This window comes from Dipodomys spectabilis, unplaced genomic scaffold (genome assembly GCF_019054845.1).
Source record: "Dipodomys spectabilis isolate Male_0828 unplaced genomic scaffold, ASM1905484v1 ptg000006l, whole genome shotgun sequence".
NCBI classification, from domain to species: domain Eukaryota; kingdom Metazoa; phylum Chordata; class Mammalia; order Rodentia; family Heteromyidae; genus Dipodomys; species Dipodomys spectabilis.
The window spans coordinates 6,041,182-6,058,938 of record NW_024870683.1 but is presented as its reverse complement, the minus strand read 5'-3'; the positions used below and the strand labels follow the sequence as shown (position 1 = coordinate 6,058,938).

Below are 17,757 nucleotides of genomic sequence, written 5' to 3'. Positions count from 1 at the left end.
TGAGTCTTCTTTCTGTGCATGGGCTTGGACTGCGGCTGCTTCACGCCCACCCACAGCTCCATGATGAACTCTGGGCCTATACTAGCAAGGATAAAAGCAGTATTGCGGAAGGAGATGGTGCGAGAGTTCCTGGCAGAGTTCATGAGCACATATGTCATGATGGTAAGTGGGCAAGTAGTCTAGGGTGGGTGGGATCCCTCCCTCCCTCCCTCCCTCCCTCCCTCCCTCCCTCCTTTCCTCCCTATTACCCTTACCCCTTAGAGCCTATTATCCCTTCCCCTGCCACTGAGCTGGGAGTCTGGGAAAGAAGCAAAGGAAAGTCTTTTGGGGGATGGAAAGGGCTCATAATATGCCAGGATAGAATGCAACAGTAGATTGGAGGTCAGGGATCATGAGTAGAATCATGACTCAGAAGTCATGATGGAGCTTGGTACCTGTAGCTCTCACCTATGTAATCCTAGCTATTCAGGAGGCTGAGATCTGGGAAACCCAGCTCAAAGCCAGCTCTGGCAGGAAAGTCTGTGAGACTCTTATCTCCAATTTAGCACCCAAAAAAAGCCAGAAATGGAGCTGTGGCTCAAGCCTAGATCTTTAGTGTTGAGCACAAAAGCTCAGGGCAGCATCTAGGCCCTGAGTTCAAGCCCCAGGACTGTCATTAAAAAAAAAAGAAGGGGCTGGGAAGGTGGCTCAGTGGTAGAGCGCTTGCCTTGCATGCATGAGGCCCTGGGTTCAATTCCTCAACACCACATAAGCAGGAAAAAAAAAATCTGGAAGTGGCGCTGTGGCTCAAGTGGTAGAGCGCTAGCCTTGAGCTGAAGAGCTCAGGGACAGCGCCCAGGCCCAGAGTTCAGGCCCCATGACCGGACCCCCAAAAAAAATTAAAATTAAAAAAAATTAAAAAAAAAATTAAAAAGGAAGAAGGCATGATGGGAAATGTGGAAGAGAAAAGCCAGGAATAGAGAGATCTGGGAAAACCTTGTCTGTTAGGCCTTGGGAATTAAAGGGGAGACATTGAAGGCTCCCAAGCAGGGGATTTTAGAAAGTAACTGAGGGTACAGTGTGGAGCCTAAGCAGACAAGCCAGTAGTGAGGTGGCACCATGACTGAGGGGGAGGGAGGACAGCGATGGACTGGGGTGGTGAAAATTTGTAGATGATGGAGGAAAGAAATTCTTCAAGCAGCCGACATGAACTAAGCTCTAGGGGCTATTCTGGAGTATGGGCTCAGCACAGGGCCAGAGATGAAGTTGCTTTGGATGTCACCAAATGAAATGTTGCTGGAACAACTTGGACAGTAGTTAAATACTCGAGAGGCTCGGGCTGGAAGGAAAGAAGTAAAGTTTGTAAGAATATGGGTGCCCGTGGCTCATGTTTGTAACCCTAGCTACTTAGAAGCCTGAGATCTGAGGATCACTATTTGAAGACAGCCTGGGCAGGAAAGTTTATGAGACTCTTATCTCCAATTAATCAGCAAAAGGCCAGAAGTGGATCTGTAGTTCAAGTGGTACAGTGCCAGACTTGAGGAAAAAAGTTCAGTGACAGTGCTCAGGTCCTGAGTTCAAACTACATGATTGGTGCCCCCCCCCCCCCCCCAATGATTGTAGAGTTCTTATCCTGATGTCACTATTGAGTTAGTGAGCTGTCCATGGGTAGGATTCTGGCTGACTCCAAGCTTGTTTTCCTAATTCTGAAGCATAGACTCCATAGAGGCAACCCTTCATAAGTTTGAAGTTGGGTTTGAACTCTGGATGTGCTGCTGTGTATTTTTTTTTTAATCCCCAGCCTTTCCTTTATTTTCCCCTTTTCTCCTTTCCTTTCTCTATTATTATTATTATTATTTTGCCAGTCATGGGGCTTGAACTCAGGTCTAGGCACTGTCTCTGAACTTTTTTTGCTCAAGCATTTTAATGGCTCAGAGCATTAGCTTCCTTGTTGATAAGCGTGAGCACTAACACGGGTGGCAGACTTGTGTGTAGGAGGCCAGGTACCAGCACCTGGCCTATATGTGGTCTGTCAGTTGGCCCCTTGTTACTCTGAGCCTTTCTTCTTCCCTTCCTTTTTCTTCTCTCTTACCTGCTTTGGCTCCTGAGTGTGAACACAGCCTGATGTCTGTCCCTCTTTAATCCGGGACAAAGTAATTCATTTATGACAAGACATTCCAGTCCCATGAGGGCTGTTAAACCTTGGAACCTGGGAGGCACAGGGTGATTCCTCGGGAGTTCTTAGGAAAGCAGGCACTGCCCACACTCCATGATATCCGCCCATTATCTCCCAACCCTTCTCCTTTCTCTCCTTTTCAGTGCTGGGGATCGAACCCAGGGCGTTGTATGTGTTAGACAAGTCTTTTTTTTGCCAGTCCTGGGGTTTGAACTCAGGGCCTGGGCTCTGCCTCTGAGCCTCTCTGTGCTCAGGGCTAGCGCTCTACCAATTGAGCCACAGCGCCATTTCTGACTTTTTCTGCTTATGTGGTATTGAAGAAAGGAACCCAGGGCTTCATGCATGCTAGGCAAGCACTCTACCATTAATCCACGTTCCTAGCCCAACTTAATTATTTTTAAAATTGTTATTAGTAAGGAGTTGCACAAAGGGGTTATAATTCCATTAGTCAGGGAATGGGTACTATGCTTCTTGGACATTGTCACCCCTTCCTTTGCTTTCCCTCACTTCCCCCCCTGTCCCTGCCCATACGCTTTACATTCTACCACTTGAGCCATTGGTCTACTTTCAGCTTTTTGGTCTCACAGACTTTCCTGCCTGGGCTGGCTTTGAACTGCTATTGTCAGATCTCAGCCTCCTGAGTAGCTAGAATTACAGGTGGGAGCCACCAGAGCCCGCCTCCTTAGCAGGCTTGTTAAAGCCTTCATCTTCAGGCTGTGCATAGTTCAAGACTCTTTTCAGTTTCTCCATCTGTAGGGTGGGAGACAAATATAAAACATTTGCTACACAGATTTGCTGTGATGGCTGAAGGAAAGTAATGGTTGTACAAGAACCTGGTGAGTTGGGCATGGTAATGCATACCTGGCATCCCAACTACTTGTATGAATGAGGCATGAGATCTCTGAGCTCACTTTTGCAAGATTAGAGAGAGATTATCTCAAAAACAAGATACAAAACAAAAGGGCTGGTCTTGCAGCTCAAGAGGTACAGTGCCTGCCTGTGAGTCTGTAGTACTCAAAAACAAACAACAAAACCTTTCCAAGCTTCAAGTTTATATAGGACATTGTGTTGTTATTTTTAGTTACCCATCCTAAGCCAAGAAGTGGAGGCTTTTTCAGTTGATAGGAAGCCCAGTGAATCACCAGGGTAAAGGTTTTACACAAAAGGCTAGTGTGACCTTGGACCTCATTTATTGAGGCTGGAGTGAGGGCAGTGGACTGTTCTCCTCCACTACCTCTAGAGATGTCTTTGGAGCCAATTTCCTGGCTATTGTGGAGACTTTGGGGCTGGGCTATTATTCACTGACCAAGAAGAGGAGTAGCTGGAGCTATTAAGGCCCTGGTGGAAACCCAGCTGTACCCTTGGGCCACGGGGCATGGATGGCAAACTTACATGCTACAAGGGCCAAGCCAGTCAAATTAGGGGACTAGGGGCTTGGGTTACGCAGAGTAGGTAAGGGAATGGCTGCCACTGCTCTAGCTGACTGTCGCTGTAGAGGTGGAATGCAGGCCAGTATGGCCCAGGCTTCTCATTTTTTCAAAAGGAGTTGAAACTTGTTGTCTTCAAAATCAAGTTAACCAAGCCTGGCCTCAGTGGCTCATGCCTGTAATCTTAGCTGCTGAGGAGACTGAAATCTGAGGATCAGAGTTTGAAGCCTGAACAGAAAAGTCTGTGAGATTCTTTTCTCTTAACTACTGAAAAGCTGGAAATGGATGGAAATGTGATTCGAGTGAAAAAGCTAAGAGACAGTACCCAGGCCCTGAATTCCCCAGTTACTGGCAAGTACTACACACACACACACACACACACACACACACACACACACACACACACACACACAAGTGCTATCAGAAATTTCATTCAGGGACTGGGAATGTGACTTAGTGATAGAGTGTTTGCCAAGCATGCATGAAGCTCTGGGTTCTATTCCTCAATACCACATAAACAGAAAAAAGCTGAAGTGGCACCATGGCTTAAGAGTAGAGTGCTAGCCTTGAGCAAAAGAAGCTCAGGGACAGTGCCCAGACTTTGAGTTCAAGCCCCAGGACTGACAAAATAAAGAAAAAAGAAAAAAAGGAATTTCCTTCAGCCTAGCTTGTAGTTTGAGATTCCCTAAGTTGTGCATTTTATCTCAGGAACCCCTTTTTTATTTATTTATTTATTTTTTGGTCAGTCGTGGGGCCTGAACTCTGGGCCTGGGCGCTTTCCCTCAGCTCTTCATCTCAAGACCAGCGCTCTACCACTTGAGCCACAACACCACTTTTGGCTTTTTCTGCTTTTGTGGTGCTGAGGAATTGACCCAGGACCTCATGTATGCGAGGCAAGCACTCTACCACTGAGCCACCTTCCCAGCCCCAGGAACCCCCTTCTTAAAGCTCTACCTCCACTCAAACTTCAAGTGGTCCAGGGTCAAGGTGCCTGGAAATGTCAAAGACCTGAATCCTTTTTTTTTATGGCACTAGAGTTTGAACTCAGCGCCTCCCACTTGCTAGACAGGTACTCTACTACTTACACTATACCCCAAGCTATTTTATGCTTCAGTTTGTTTTCCAGGTAGAGTCTTGCTTTTCTTGTCCAAGCAGTGTGGACTGTAGTCCTCCTACTTACACTTACTGTGTAGCTGGGATGTTAAGTGTACTCTGCCACACCCACCTCTATTCACTGATATGGGGAGGTCTTCCTTTTTGCTCATACTGGCCTCAACTTTTGATCCTCTCAATCTCAGCCTCTTGAGTAACTACAATTAGGAGTCACTACACCTAGGTCCTTAATCTTTTTGTCGGTCATAAGGCTTGAACTCTGGGCCTGGGCTGCTGTCCCTAAGCTCTTCAGCTCAAGGCTAGTGTGCTACCATTTGATCCACAGTGCCACTTCCAGTTTTCTGGTGTTTTATTGCAGGTAAGAGTCTCATGGACTTTCCTGCCCGGGCTGGCTTTGCACCACAATCCTCAGATCTCAGCCTCCTGAGTAGCTAGGATTAGAGTTGTGAGCCACCAGTGTCCCGCCTGTGAGTCTTTTTTTTTTGGGTCCGGTCGTGGGGCCTGGACTTTGGGCTTGGGCGGTGTCCCTCAGCTCTTCAGCTCAAGGCTAGTGCTCTACCACTTGAGCCACAGCGCCACTTCCGGCTTTTTTCTTTTTGCTTATGTGGTGCTGAGGAATTGAACCCAGGGCCTCAGGCATGCAAGGCAAGCGCTCTACCACTGCGCCACCTTCCCAGCCCCCTGTGAGTTTTTTTATACTCACCATCAGCTCTCCCTGGGTCAGGTTTGAAAGGCCTCCCTGAGGGCATGGAAGAGAAGGCTCTGGAGAATGAGGATATGGTGGAAGGGTTTTAAGGGCAACAACAGGGAGATAGATGGAATGGAAGCGGTGGGAAGCGAATTGACTGTGAGCTCTTCGCTCAGGATGTGGCTGCTGGGCAGGCAGACCCTCAGAAGCCCTCCCTTGCAGGTGTTTGGCCTTGGTTCTGTGGCTCATAATGTTCTAACAAATCAAAAACAAGGGAGCTACCTTGGTGTCAACTTGGGTTTTGGCTTCGGAGTCACTATGGGAGTGCACATGGCAGGCAGCATCTCTGGTGAGTGAGCCCAGACCTTACCTGACTGGTCACAGTCAGGTATTTCTTAACAGATACCCCACATAGCTTCTGTGATCCGGCCAGGGCCTCACTGGTGACCATGAGGAGGGAGAATACCTCAGAACCCCTTGTCTCTATCTGTGTCTTCTCCAGACACTCCCTGGGCCCTCTCTCCCACCACTTCTACTGGCTGGGTCATCTTAAAAAAATGCTTTTACCTCCTCTGTCCCTCACTTTTCTTGAGTAGAGGGGTTAAACTGGAGGTGGGTCCCTAAAGTCATTGTAAGGGGTTAAATAAGAGTATACTTGTCACATAGTCTGTACTCCGTAAACACTAGCTGTTAGTATTGTTGCTCTCAATGTTATTTATTTTGTTGTTCATTTCTATTTTTGCTCCTCCATTAAAACCTGTCCCTCACTACAACAGGGGCCCACATGAATGCAGCTGTGACCTTCACCAGCTGTGCGTTGGGCCGTGTGCCCTGGAAGAAGTTCCCTGTGTATGTGCTGGGTCAGTTCCTGGGCTCCTTCATGGCCTCTGCCACCATCTACATGCTCTTCTACAGTGAGTTTTCTGCTTCCAATCTCAGCCTCCTCCCCCGAAATATGAGCAAATCAGATTTTGTGTGTGTGTGTGTGTGTGTGTGTGTGTGTGTGTGTGTGTGTGTGTGCACACCCGCAGGTTCACATGTGCATGCATGTGCATGCATACTAGGGCTGGGGCTTGAATTTGGAGTCTGGGTGTTGTCCTTTAGCTTTTTTTGCTCAAGACTGGTGCTCTACCACTTGAGCCTTAGGCCCACTTCTGGCTTTTTTGCTGGTTAATTGGAGAACTTTGAATTTTTCTGCCTGGGATAACTTAAACCTTGAGCCTAGCTCTCAGCCTCTGGAGTAGCTAGGATTAAAGGTATGGCCCACTGGTGCCTGGCCAGCAGATGAGATCCTGGTACCCCAGTCTGTAAAAAAAAAAAAAATGCCTTGGAGAATCTGATCACAAAGACTCAACATCCCTAATATCAACTACTTAGGAGGAGATCAAAAAGATGATGGCTGAAGATGCAGCTCTGGCAAAACTCATCAAGACTCCCACCTCAATAAGCTAGGCAAGTTGATGCGCAGCAGTGATCTTAGTGTAAAGGAAGCAGAGGTAGGGGTATGGTGTTCCAGACTGGTTTGGGCAAAAGCTCAAGACTTTATCTGAAAAATAACTACTGGAAAAAAAGACTTGGAGTGTGGTTTGAGTGGTAGAGGGTCTGTGTAGCAGATGCCAGGTCCTGAATTTAAAAGAAAACAAAAGATGTGGGCCTCCAGTGGTGTAGGTCTCTCTTTATCTCCACAGCGGCCATTCAAGACTTCTCAGGTGGGCTGCTGACAGTGAGCGGCCCCAAAGCGACCGCGGGCATTTTTGCCACCTACCTTCCTGGCCACATGACATTGTGGCGGGGCTTCCTGGATGAGGTGAGTAGTTCAGGGAGGGCTCCCCTTCCCAGATCCCCTCATGACAAAGAGGACGTGAGCAATTTGGGTGAGGCGTGTACCCAGACGTGTCTCTGCCAAGGCGTCTGGACTTGGGGACCTGCTGAGGCCCCGTGACCAGGCCAGGGCCTCTGCGGCTGCCATGGCCTCTGCTCCCCAGGTGTTCCTCACAGGGATGCTCCAGCTGTGTCTCTTCGCCATTACGGACAAGAACAACAATCCGGCCCTTTCAGGGACAGAGGCCCTAGTGATTGGAACCCTCATTTGCATCATTGGGGTGTCCCTAGGCATGAACACAGGATATGCTATCAACCCATCCCGGGACCTGCCTCCTCGCTTCTTCACTTTCATGGCCGGCTGGGGAACACAAGTGTTCAGGTACTGCCCTGCCTAGGCTCCATTTCTGAAACTTTCTATGGGTCCCCTGCATGCGGAGTCCCATGGCGCCTGCAGGTGGTCCAGGGGGCAGGAGGAGGTTCTGAGGCTTCTTGGGGGAAATGCACATGCTTCTGTGGGACTATCAACTCAGCCTTAAATTGGGCTGAGGCTGGCCAGGACAACAGATATCCCCTGAGGTAGATGGAGGGGAATGGTAGCTTCTCTGCTCACTCCATCTAGGCCTCCGATGGACAGGAATGCCAACCTGGGCACCATGGCCCTCATAGGCATCCTCTTTTTCTCACCTACAGTGCTGGGGACAACTGGTGGTGGGTGCCAGTGGTGGCACCGCCCCTGGGTGCTTACCTAGGTGGCATCGTGTACTTGATCTTCATTGGCTGCAACAGCTCACAAGAACCCCCGAAAACGGAGAATTCTGTGACATACGAAGACCACAAGATAACCATATTGCCCAACAGCAGCTCATCCAAGTCTGCTCTTACCCCCATGTCTGTGAACCCTGCTTCAGTCCAGCCTGCCCAGCCCTTGGGCAGTTCCGGGATTACAGAGCGTTTCTAAGTAGAGATTATTTGTGATCCCAACCCTACTCCAATAAAGCAAGCCTTGTCCCACATCAGCACCCTCACTTCCTGAGGGCTTCCTGGGGCAGGCTTCCCTCTGGAGCTCTTCCAAGAGCTCCAGGGTTATTCTTTTGGGTCTTTCTTAGCAGGTTAGAACATAGAATGAGGGGGAGCAAACTCAGAGGGTCCTCTGATTAATGTTCACACAGAATGGCTTTCAGGCATAGGGGAGTGGGTGGTGGTGGTTTGAGCAAGAGCTGGTAAGGGCCAGTTTTGGGGACAATTTGAGGTTCTTAGAAGCAGGCAAGGTCCATGTATTTAGAGTCCATGTATTTTCAACCTTCTTCCCCTGACAACTTTTTTTCTTAATTATACATATGAATACTACCTGTATACTATATTCTGTTTGTGTACTATATCTGTGCTTTATACATAAAAGATTGACTTTTTTCACTGCTGTCCCCTGAATCCATTTTCATTCCCATGGGAATACTAGGTATGGATGGAACACCTCTACGGGGCAGGATCTTGTTCCTCTTTCCAAACACTGGAGCTCTCCCATGTGAAGGGTCAATTCCAAAATTGGGAAGGAGGATGTAATGAGGAAATTCCTTATATTTTTTCCTGCTGGTCCTGGGCTTTGAATTCTGGGCTTGGGTGCTATCTTAGCTATTTTGCTTGACTAGTGCTCTACTATGTGAGCCACAGCTACATTTCTCACTTTTTTGTTTAATGGTTAATTCAAGATTTAGAGTTCCATCAACTTTTCCTGCCAGGTTGTCTTTGAACCTCCAAGATCAGATCGCAGTCTTCTGAGTAGCTAGGATTACAGGCATGACTACCAGCTCCCATCTTGGCAATTCCTTCTAATAGTGAAGAGACAAGAAATGAGTGTGTGCACATGTGTGTGTTCACGCATACACACACACACACACACACACACACACACACACACACACGGCTCAAGGGGAGCTGGCTCTGGAATGGGGATGGGGGTAGCCAAAACCCATTGATGGCAGGGCCAGGAAGGAGTCGTCTTGGTTTGGAGGAGTCTTCTTCTGCTCTCACTCATCCATTTAGCCTTTCCATAATCACTGTGTACCTACTGTGTGCAGGCCCTTGGGGGTTAGACATGTCTAATGGATTCTCCGCCTGTGAGGAAGAGTACAGTCTAGTAACAAAGGAAATGGAGGAGAGTTGGAGGCTTGGAGTCGGTGGAGCTTACAGGGGGACTTATAGCCAGTCTCAGGGCTAAGGCTAGGGATGGCTTCCCAGAAAAGGGAGGACAGAGTGGGGGTGAAGGGTGTGGCTAAGATACCCACATTACAGGACAGGGGCAGAGGAAGCTAGGCTTGGACCTCCTTTTCTTTTGTTTGGGGGGTCCGGTCGTGGGGCCTTGAACTCTGGGCTTGGGCGCTGTCCCTCAGCTCTTCAGCTCAAGGCTAGAGCTCTACCACTTGAGCCACAGAGCCACTTCCGGCTTTTTTCTTTTTGCTTATGTGGTGCTGAGGAATCGAACCCTCATGCATGCAAGGCAAGCGCTCTACCGCTGAGCCACCTTCCCAGCCCTTGGGCCTCCTTTTGAAGCTGAGGCAATTTAGGAAGCAGACCTGAGCAGCATCATGTGAGATGATGGAAATGGGGAGAGGCAGTAATCCAGGAGGCACAGCAAGGTGCCCAACAGGCAGTGCTATGGGCAGGGAGAGGAGAGATGTGATTTGATCAAGCCTTGGGAACTACACCAGGCAGGACTTGGGTTCGGTTTGGATAAAGTAGCTGGTAAGGAATGGGAGGAGTGAGGCTTGGACTTGAGGGGCTGAGGATCTCCACTGAGAATAGGATTTGGAGAGGAAGACTAGTAACATTCTGGGTATATTCTGTCTGAGTTGCCTATGGAACTTTGGGAAGGGGGATCAGAGATGTGTGGTCTTGGGCATTCAAACTCTGAATCTTCTTTGTCTTTTCACTTGTAAAATGGGGTTAAGACTATCATCTACTAAGCCAGGCGCATTATACATGGGTAATATAAGCAGTCTAGTAATTTTCAAGTTCTAGGGCTGGGGGGTAAATTTGTGCATTTGTTACATGATTGTGCTGATAACATATAATACATAAATATGATGTGTATGCTATGAATCTAAAGTCAGCTGTAGTATAACATCAGGAGGGGCTGACAGAGGTTACACGGCTAAGATCACAGAGGCCCAGGAGGCAGGCACCAAGCCCAGGGGATCCAGGTCTGGGAGTGAGTAGGAAAGAGCTAGCAGCTGAGTCACCAGTGCCCCCATCTGACCCAGGCAAGCCCTTTCCCCCCTGTCAGCCCCAGCAGCCTTGTGAGCATGAAGGTGGTGTCCTTTCATTCCTGGCATTCCAGGGGAACATGACCCCCAAGGCCTCAATGATAGCTGAGAAGCATGTGCAAGCCCTAGGGCTTTGAGTCTAATTCCTATGCCCCTCACTAAACCCAGCCTTTTCTTCCTTCTTTTCTTTCATCTATCTATCTTTTATGCTAGCACCGGGGCTTGATCTCAGGGCCTGGGAGCTGTCCCATAATGCGTGTGTGTGTGTGTGTGTGTGTCTTGAACCAAGGACCTGATAGCTTCGCTTTTCTTTTTCATTCAAGGCTGGTGCTCTTCTACTTGAAGCATGCCTCCATTTCCTCCTTAGCTTAATTTTTAAGTTTTTTCTTTGCAGCCCTACTGCTTGAGCCAAAGCTCTTCTTGGTGGTTAACTGGAGATGAGTTGCCTGAATTTTCCTGCCCGGGCTGACTTTGAACCTTGATCCTCAGCTCTCAGCCCAAGTAGTTAGGCTGATAGGCATCAGCCACCAGCACCTGGCTCTGAATACCAGCCTTTCACAGCCTCACGTTCCTGGTAGTATGTTCATCTAGAACTCCTACCTACTGTGTGCTGTCCTGCCACCAACTTGCCTTTGATGTTTCCTGTCACAACTTGCAGGTTCTAGTGCCAATGGCAGGCTCAGTCCGATGGGCCCTGACCCCAGGCACATTCTCTCAGCAGACATTGGTTGAGAGCTTATAATGTGACAGCCATCATTCTAGCACCAAGGATATGGGAACAAGGAAAACAAACAAATCTCTGGACTGTGCAAAATATATGGTGGGTAACTAATGCCAAGAAGGATGAACAGGAAGTTTTAGGGAGCTATGAACCGAAGACAGCCTTGCTGAGAAGCTAATTACGGGAGGACCTGGAAGGGGTGACGGAGTGAGGCATGGAGACACTTGGGGTGGGGTGGGAGAGCGTGTCAGGATGAAGAGCTCAGGAGGTGGGACCTGGAGGCGCCATTGTGCTGGAATGGAAGGGGAAGAAGAGGAGGTCAGAGAAATAGAGGGTACGGGTGGACTGAGGCCAGGTCCAGGGGAGAGGTGAGGACAAAGGCTGGGGCAGAGGTGAGAGTCTCTAGAGGGGAAAGGCAGGTCCTGGTGCAGGAAGGAAGGAAGCAGGATGGGTGGAGTGGGCCCCTTGTGGGGCCTTGTTGGCCAATACATGCAGGCATATTCACATGTGCGCATGCACACACATTCCCATTTTCCCAGCACAGACTGCCTATGTGACACAGACAACACTGCTCCCTTCTCTGGGCCTTGGATTCCCTTCTCCACAGTGAGATTTGACTTGTTGGTGTCTGTGGGCCTCCTAGCTGACTTCTTCCAGCAGTTTGAGGCCTCCTTTTAGAGGCCTATTCTCCAACCTGCCTTCGCTAGCTGAGGCTGAAGTTGAGATGGGTACAGAGGCTGGGCAGGAACAACTCCAAGCCCCAGGCCAGGCTCTTCCAGGGCTTTTCTGCAAGCCCTTTGCAAGCACAGCAAAGCAGGTTTGGTTTGCAGCCTGTTGGTCCCAGCTTTGAGAAGAGACCCTGTCTGCCTTACTCCACGGATATCCAAGGGTCAATGGCTGTATCCTGATGCCCCTCAGATGGGTCCTGCACCTCAGGTCCAGGCCTTGTGCTGACATCTTCAGCATTAGGAGGCTGTGGCCACTTCTCAGCAGTGCAGTTGGACCTTAGCTCCACCTCCACCTCTGCACTGACCTCAGCTGGATCTTAGCCATCCAGCCAATCTGTACACAGCATGGGTGCTAAGAGCATAATGAAGCCAAACACCTGCTCTGCCACTTCCTGGCTGTGTAAAGATAGTCTAAGAGCTCCTCCCCACAGAACTACTGTGACAACAGGGTCGCACCTACATTTGGGAATGTACATGCATGTTTCATCACTATGGCAACAACACACATCACCCACATCTGATATACAAGGAAACTGAGGCTGAGGAGATAGGTTTTGTAAGGGCAGAGGAGGGAGTGTAGCTGTGAGTATGCTTCTGAAGCCTTGCATTAACTCTGCACCCAAAAATCGAATCTTACACTTTAATCATGAAATATGCTCTGCAATCAGTGTAACTAACAAAGGTATACTTACGATAACAACACAAATACTCAAGGCAGCCAGGTGTAGCTGGATATCACTGGCTCACAGTGTAATCCTAGCTACTCAGGAGGCTGAGATCTGAGAATCCTGGTTCAAAGCCAGACCAGGGAAGTCCATGAGACTCTTATCTCTAACTACCAGAAAACCAGAAGCAAAGCTATGGCTCAAAGTGGTAGAACACCAGCTTTGAGTGAAAAGGCTCAGGGACAGTGTCCTGGCCCTGAGTTCAAGCCCTACAACTGACATAAAAAGAAAAAAAGACACACATACACACACACACACACACACAAGTGCCAGATGTCCATGCTCAGGGGGCTGAGGCAGGAGGATTACTTGAGCTCAGGAATTTGAGGCCAATCAGAGAGACATAGGGAGATTGTTTCAAAATAAAACAATCCTCAAATAAAATGGAAGTTCAGACAGAGTAGGGTTTTCAAGGGCTCAGGTCTTAAGATCCTTGTCTCTGACTAGGAGCTAAGATGGGGGTGCTAGAGGTGTGTGAGGAGGATCTGGACCTCTCCAGCTATGGGCTTAGGGAGAAGCCATATAGCTCAGTCTGGTACACTCAAGCACACAGATGTGGCCTCAAGTCTTGGACTGAGCCTTTGAGATCTCCAGTGACCCAACCAAACCTTCAGGGATGGATACAGATGTCTCAGGTGGTGGTGTCAGAGTACTGCAGCGATGTCTCCCGGGATGGGCATGTAGCATTGTGGCAGAACACCCGTAAAGCTTGTGCAGACAATGGGTTCCGTTTCCACACTCTTCTACCCAAAATGTGTCTTTGACCCCATTTTGCCATTCCTCCACACTTGGCTCCAGGTAAGGCTCCCTTAAGACCAAGGAAGATCTACACTATGTGGAGTAAGGGCTGGGGATTTATGTTGGAAGGTGCCCCCTTCAGACTGCAGCCCCCTGACTGGGAAGGGGATGCCTGCACTTTGGGAGGCCCTCCAGAGCCTCACTAGAATACTGTCCTGGGGCTTTGAATGCTGTTTCTAAGCTTTTGTGCTAAGGCAAGTGCTCTACCACTTGAACAACAGTTCTAATTTTTTTTGTCAGTTCTGGGGATTGAACTTGGCCTGGGTGCTGTCTCTTGAGCTTTTTGTGCTCAAGGCTAGTGCTATACCACTTAAGTCACAAGCTCCACTTCTGGCTTTTCTGTGGTTAACTGGACATAAGAGTCTCATGGACTTTCCTGCCCAGGCTTGCTTCAAATCACAATCCTCAGATCTCAGCTTCCTGAGTAGCTAGAATTACAGGTGCGAGTGACTGGTGCCCAGCTTACTTCTAGCTTCTCGGTAATTAATTAGAGATAAAGAGTCTCAAGGACTTTCTTGCCCAGGCTGCCTTTGAATCACGATCCTTAGATCTGAGCCTCCTGAGTAGCTAGAATTACAGGTGTGAGCCACCAGTGCCTGGCAGATTGTCTTCTTCCTTAGCATTCAGGCACCGTTCACATGTACTAGGCCAGAATCTTTTTTTTTTTGTCAGTTGTGGGGCCTGAACTCTGGGCCTGGGTGCTGCCCTCAGCTCTTCGGCTCAAGACTACCACTCTGCCACTTGAGCCACAGTGCCATTTCCGGCTTTCTGTTTGCATGGTGCTGAGGAATCGAACCCAGGGCCTCATGCATGCAAGGCAAGCACTCTACCACTGAGCCACCTTCCCAGCCCCTAGGGCAGAATCTTGTTCACTAGGGATACAAGGTGAGAGTGCTCCAGCTAGAAGGAATAGCAGCAGCACAGATACAGGGTTGTGTGTGAACCACTGGGTGTTCAGTAGGGTAGAAGAGACAAGGCAGAGAACAGCTCAAAATGCCTAGGGCTAGAGAGGCAGTGGAACTTTCCTCCTGGAGAAATTTGAAGCATGTTAGCTAAGTAATAGAAGAGCCAGACTGGTTTCTTACAACAGTGCCCTTTGACCACTGTGGAGGTGGCTTGGAGGGGGAGGGATGGGACAGGATTGCAGTGAGAGGCAGCTGGTGAGGCATGGGATGGGGAAGGGATAGCAGAGAATTTAGAAGCTGAAATCTAGGGACCTTGAGTGTGATGAGGCTGCCCGGGGCTCTGGGTATGTGGTAGAGATACCAGGAGGTACTCTGGGAAGAAATCATGGGTTTGATGTTAGACATGCTGAGCTGGAGATGCTGTGAGATGTCTAGACAAAGACAGATGTTGGCTGGAGACCTAGCTTTTGAGCCTGGAGCTGGCAGCTGGTAGTTTGAAGGAAAAGATGGTCCCAGGAGAGATTATGGATCCCTAGGGTGAACCCATTTTCAAGGAATAGGGAAGGAAGAGGAGAATCTACTACCCTGATGCTGGGGGCTTGAAGTGACTTGGGCCCAATCCTCCCCCCAAAAGCATCATACAGGTGATGCTTTGGACAGGCAAGAGAAGCCTACATTCTCCATGGCAGCCTGGAAGGAAACCCCAGGTACCTTCACACCAGTCAACCATCATCTCTGGCTATGGATATTCTACTAGGGAAACCGCAGGAACAAAGGCTCAGAGTTGCAAACCCCAGGCTGCTTGCTCAGTGTGAACAGAGGAAAGGTAGGGAGTAGTTGAAGCTGCTAATGCTTAGCTCCTTTACTTTGTGGCCCTGGATGATGGAGTATCCAGGGCCTAGTCCTTATAGCTCTGCTTTCTCACCGGATCTCCCAACATATCACCAGCCTTTAAATATCACTGTATATAATGGCTCCCTAAATTAGATCCCTTGCCCAGTCCTGTCTCCAGACTTCAGATGCTCATGTTCAATTGCCTACCAGCCAGATTTCCCTCCACCAAGCTTGTCTCTCCCACATGCTTCCTTACCTCAGAAAATGGCAAATTCAGTCTTGTAACTGCTCAGACCAAAAACTTGGAAGTCATCCCTGACTCTATTACTCACATCCTACACCCCAGCTGTCAGCAAGTCCCTTAGGTACGGTCTGAAAAAAAATGAATCCAGAATTCAGCAACTCTTACCACCCACACCAACCCTGCTTCAAATCACTGGTCTCTTTCTACAAGCAGTGGTCTTCTGACTGGTCTCCCAGCCTCCTTCCATTGCCTCTTATTCATCCTATAACCTAGTCTCACAAATAGAAAATGGGGGAGAATTCTTTTTGAAAGTGAGGTAGGGGCTAGGAAGGTGGCTCAGTGGTAGAGCGCTTGCCTTGCACGTCTGAGGCCCTGGGTTAGATTCCCCAGCACCACATAAGCAAAAAGAAAAAAAGCTGGAAGTGGCGCTGTGGCTCAAGTGGTAGAGCGCTAGCCTTGAGCTGAAGAGCTGAGGGACAGCACCCAGGCCCAGGGTTCAGGCCCCACGACCTGACCAAAAAAAAAGAAAGTGAGCTAGGTCTTCTCATTTTCTCCAGTGCCCTTTATCTTCCACTGGTCTCCAAGGCCCTGCAGCATCAAGTTTTCTGTTACTTACTTGGCCACTTGCTCCCCCTGCAGAATGATGGTTTTGCTGCTTGTGGTGTAAGGCATTTCCTTTGTAGAGCTTTGTAGAGCTATTCTCTCTGCCTGGAATAGCCCTCCTTCAGGTGCTTCCTCCCTGTGCTTATACTTGGTGTATTGTCAAGAAAATATGACAAACTTAAAATATGGGTTGTAAGCTGAATGCCAGTGTCTCATCCCTGTAATCTTAGTGATTGTGGTTCAAAGCCAGCATGACCAGGGAAGTATATGAGACTTTTTATCTCTAATAACTACCAAAAAGCTGGAAATGGACCTGTAGCTCTAGGAATAAGAGTGCTAGCCTTGAGCAAAAACCCCTCAAGTCCAGGACCACCCCCTCCCTCTCCACAATATTGGTTATAAATGCTTCTAAAAAATTGGAAATGGAGAACTCTGAGGCACTCCCCAACTCTTTATGGTTTGGGATCCATACTGCACCCTAGTGGCCATTTCTGAAAAAGACGTTTTCACTGGTTTACTGGTATGTGTTCTGCTTAGGACTGGACTTGGTATAATCTTCCACTTGATGTGACCTGCTACACCACCCTGACCTCCAGCTGAGCTGTACGTGCTACAGACCCAGTAGATTCCCTGTTGTTCACTGAGTGATCTTGGGCAAATGACTGAACTTCTCTCATCCTGTTATGCTACTGGTAAAATAGGGTTGATAATACATGCTTCCTAGGGCTTTGAGGAATAAGATTTGAGCACTATGCTCTGTTACATCCTTGTTCTTTCCTGGTAAAGTGTGAGTAAATTTATGACTCTCTCATTGGTATTGGGTGATCAGGTAAGGGGATGTGATTGGACACTCTTGTCCTCATCAGGGAAGCTTCATCTGTCCCTCCCCTGCCCGCAAGAGCTACCCGAGGCTGTCCTAGTATGAGTTCAAGGCTTGACAGTACTGATGTGACACAAGGAGCCTCCGGATCTCTCTCATGCTGCCTGCTATCTCCATGACAGCTCAGGCAGCACATAGGCAGAAACCCTACCTGAACCATGCCCATGTAGAACCAATTGCCCATTATAAGCAAGCTGAGGCAGCAAGACAGATATTATGGCTGTTCAGCTGGGTTCCCCCCCCCCCAGGTCTTCCAGGAGGCTGTGCAGTACCAAGAGCAACGTTATAGAAGAAGCCTGGGGCTGAGGATCACCTGAGTCACTGGGCAACTCTTCAAAGTAAGTTATTTAAGTAAGCCAGAGAGGGAAATGTCACTTTTTCCTAAAGGCTTAGCTATCTCCTGGTGCAGAGCACTCTTAGGTTTGGAAATGGTCCTGGATTCCATATTGTGGTCCTAAGGGATCTGGCTCCTTCTAGGCTCAGTCTTTGTAGGTTGAGGGGCCAGATTACCTTCCATAACCCCTGGGGATCCTTGAGCTCTAAAAGGCCATGTAGGATGGTATAGGGTATGTGTGAAGTTTGGGAGGCAGACTTTCCCCAGTGTGTATGAAGGTTGAGGGTGACTGATGAGAAAAGCAAGAAGCAGCGCCTCACGTTTTAGAAGAGAAGGAACCCAAGCAGGCTCTCCTTAGGAGACAAGATATCCACATGAAGCAAGATGGCAAGTACCACAGGGACTTCCCTAAGTCGATAGGAACAACTGAGATTTGGCACCTCCCCCTATTTTTCTTTCCCTGCCTTGGTCTGTTTTCAAATCTGACCATGACAGGCAGTTACTGGAGTTTTGAACTC

At 48.8% G+C, this 17,757-nt stretch overlaps 1 protein-coding gene across 1 annotated transcript; it reads left to right on the top strand.

Moving 5' to 3' along the window:
• Aqp7 (aquaporin 7) lies at nucleotides 1-8,620 on the top strand. The gene is made up of 6 exons (XM_042698312.1): nucleotides 1-162; nucleotides 5,606-5,732; nucleotides 6,160-6,297; nucleotides 7,072-7,190; nucleotides 7,369-7,586; nucleotides 7,898-8,620. Exons 1-6 carry the CDS (start codon nucleotides 19-21, stop codon nucleotides 8,163-8,165), a joined length of 1,014 nt encoding a protein of 337 aa, XP_042554246.1. The 5' UTR covers nucleotides 1-18; the 3' UTR covers nucleotides 8,166-8,620.
• The last annotated feature ends 9,137 nt before the right edge of the window (nucleotides 8,621-17,757 follow it).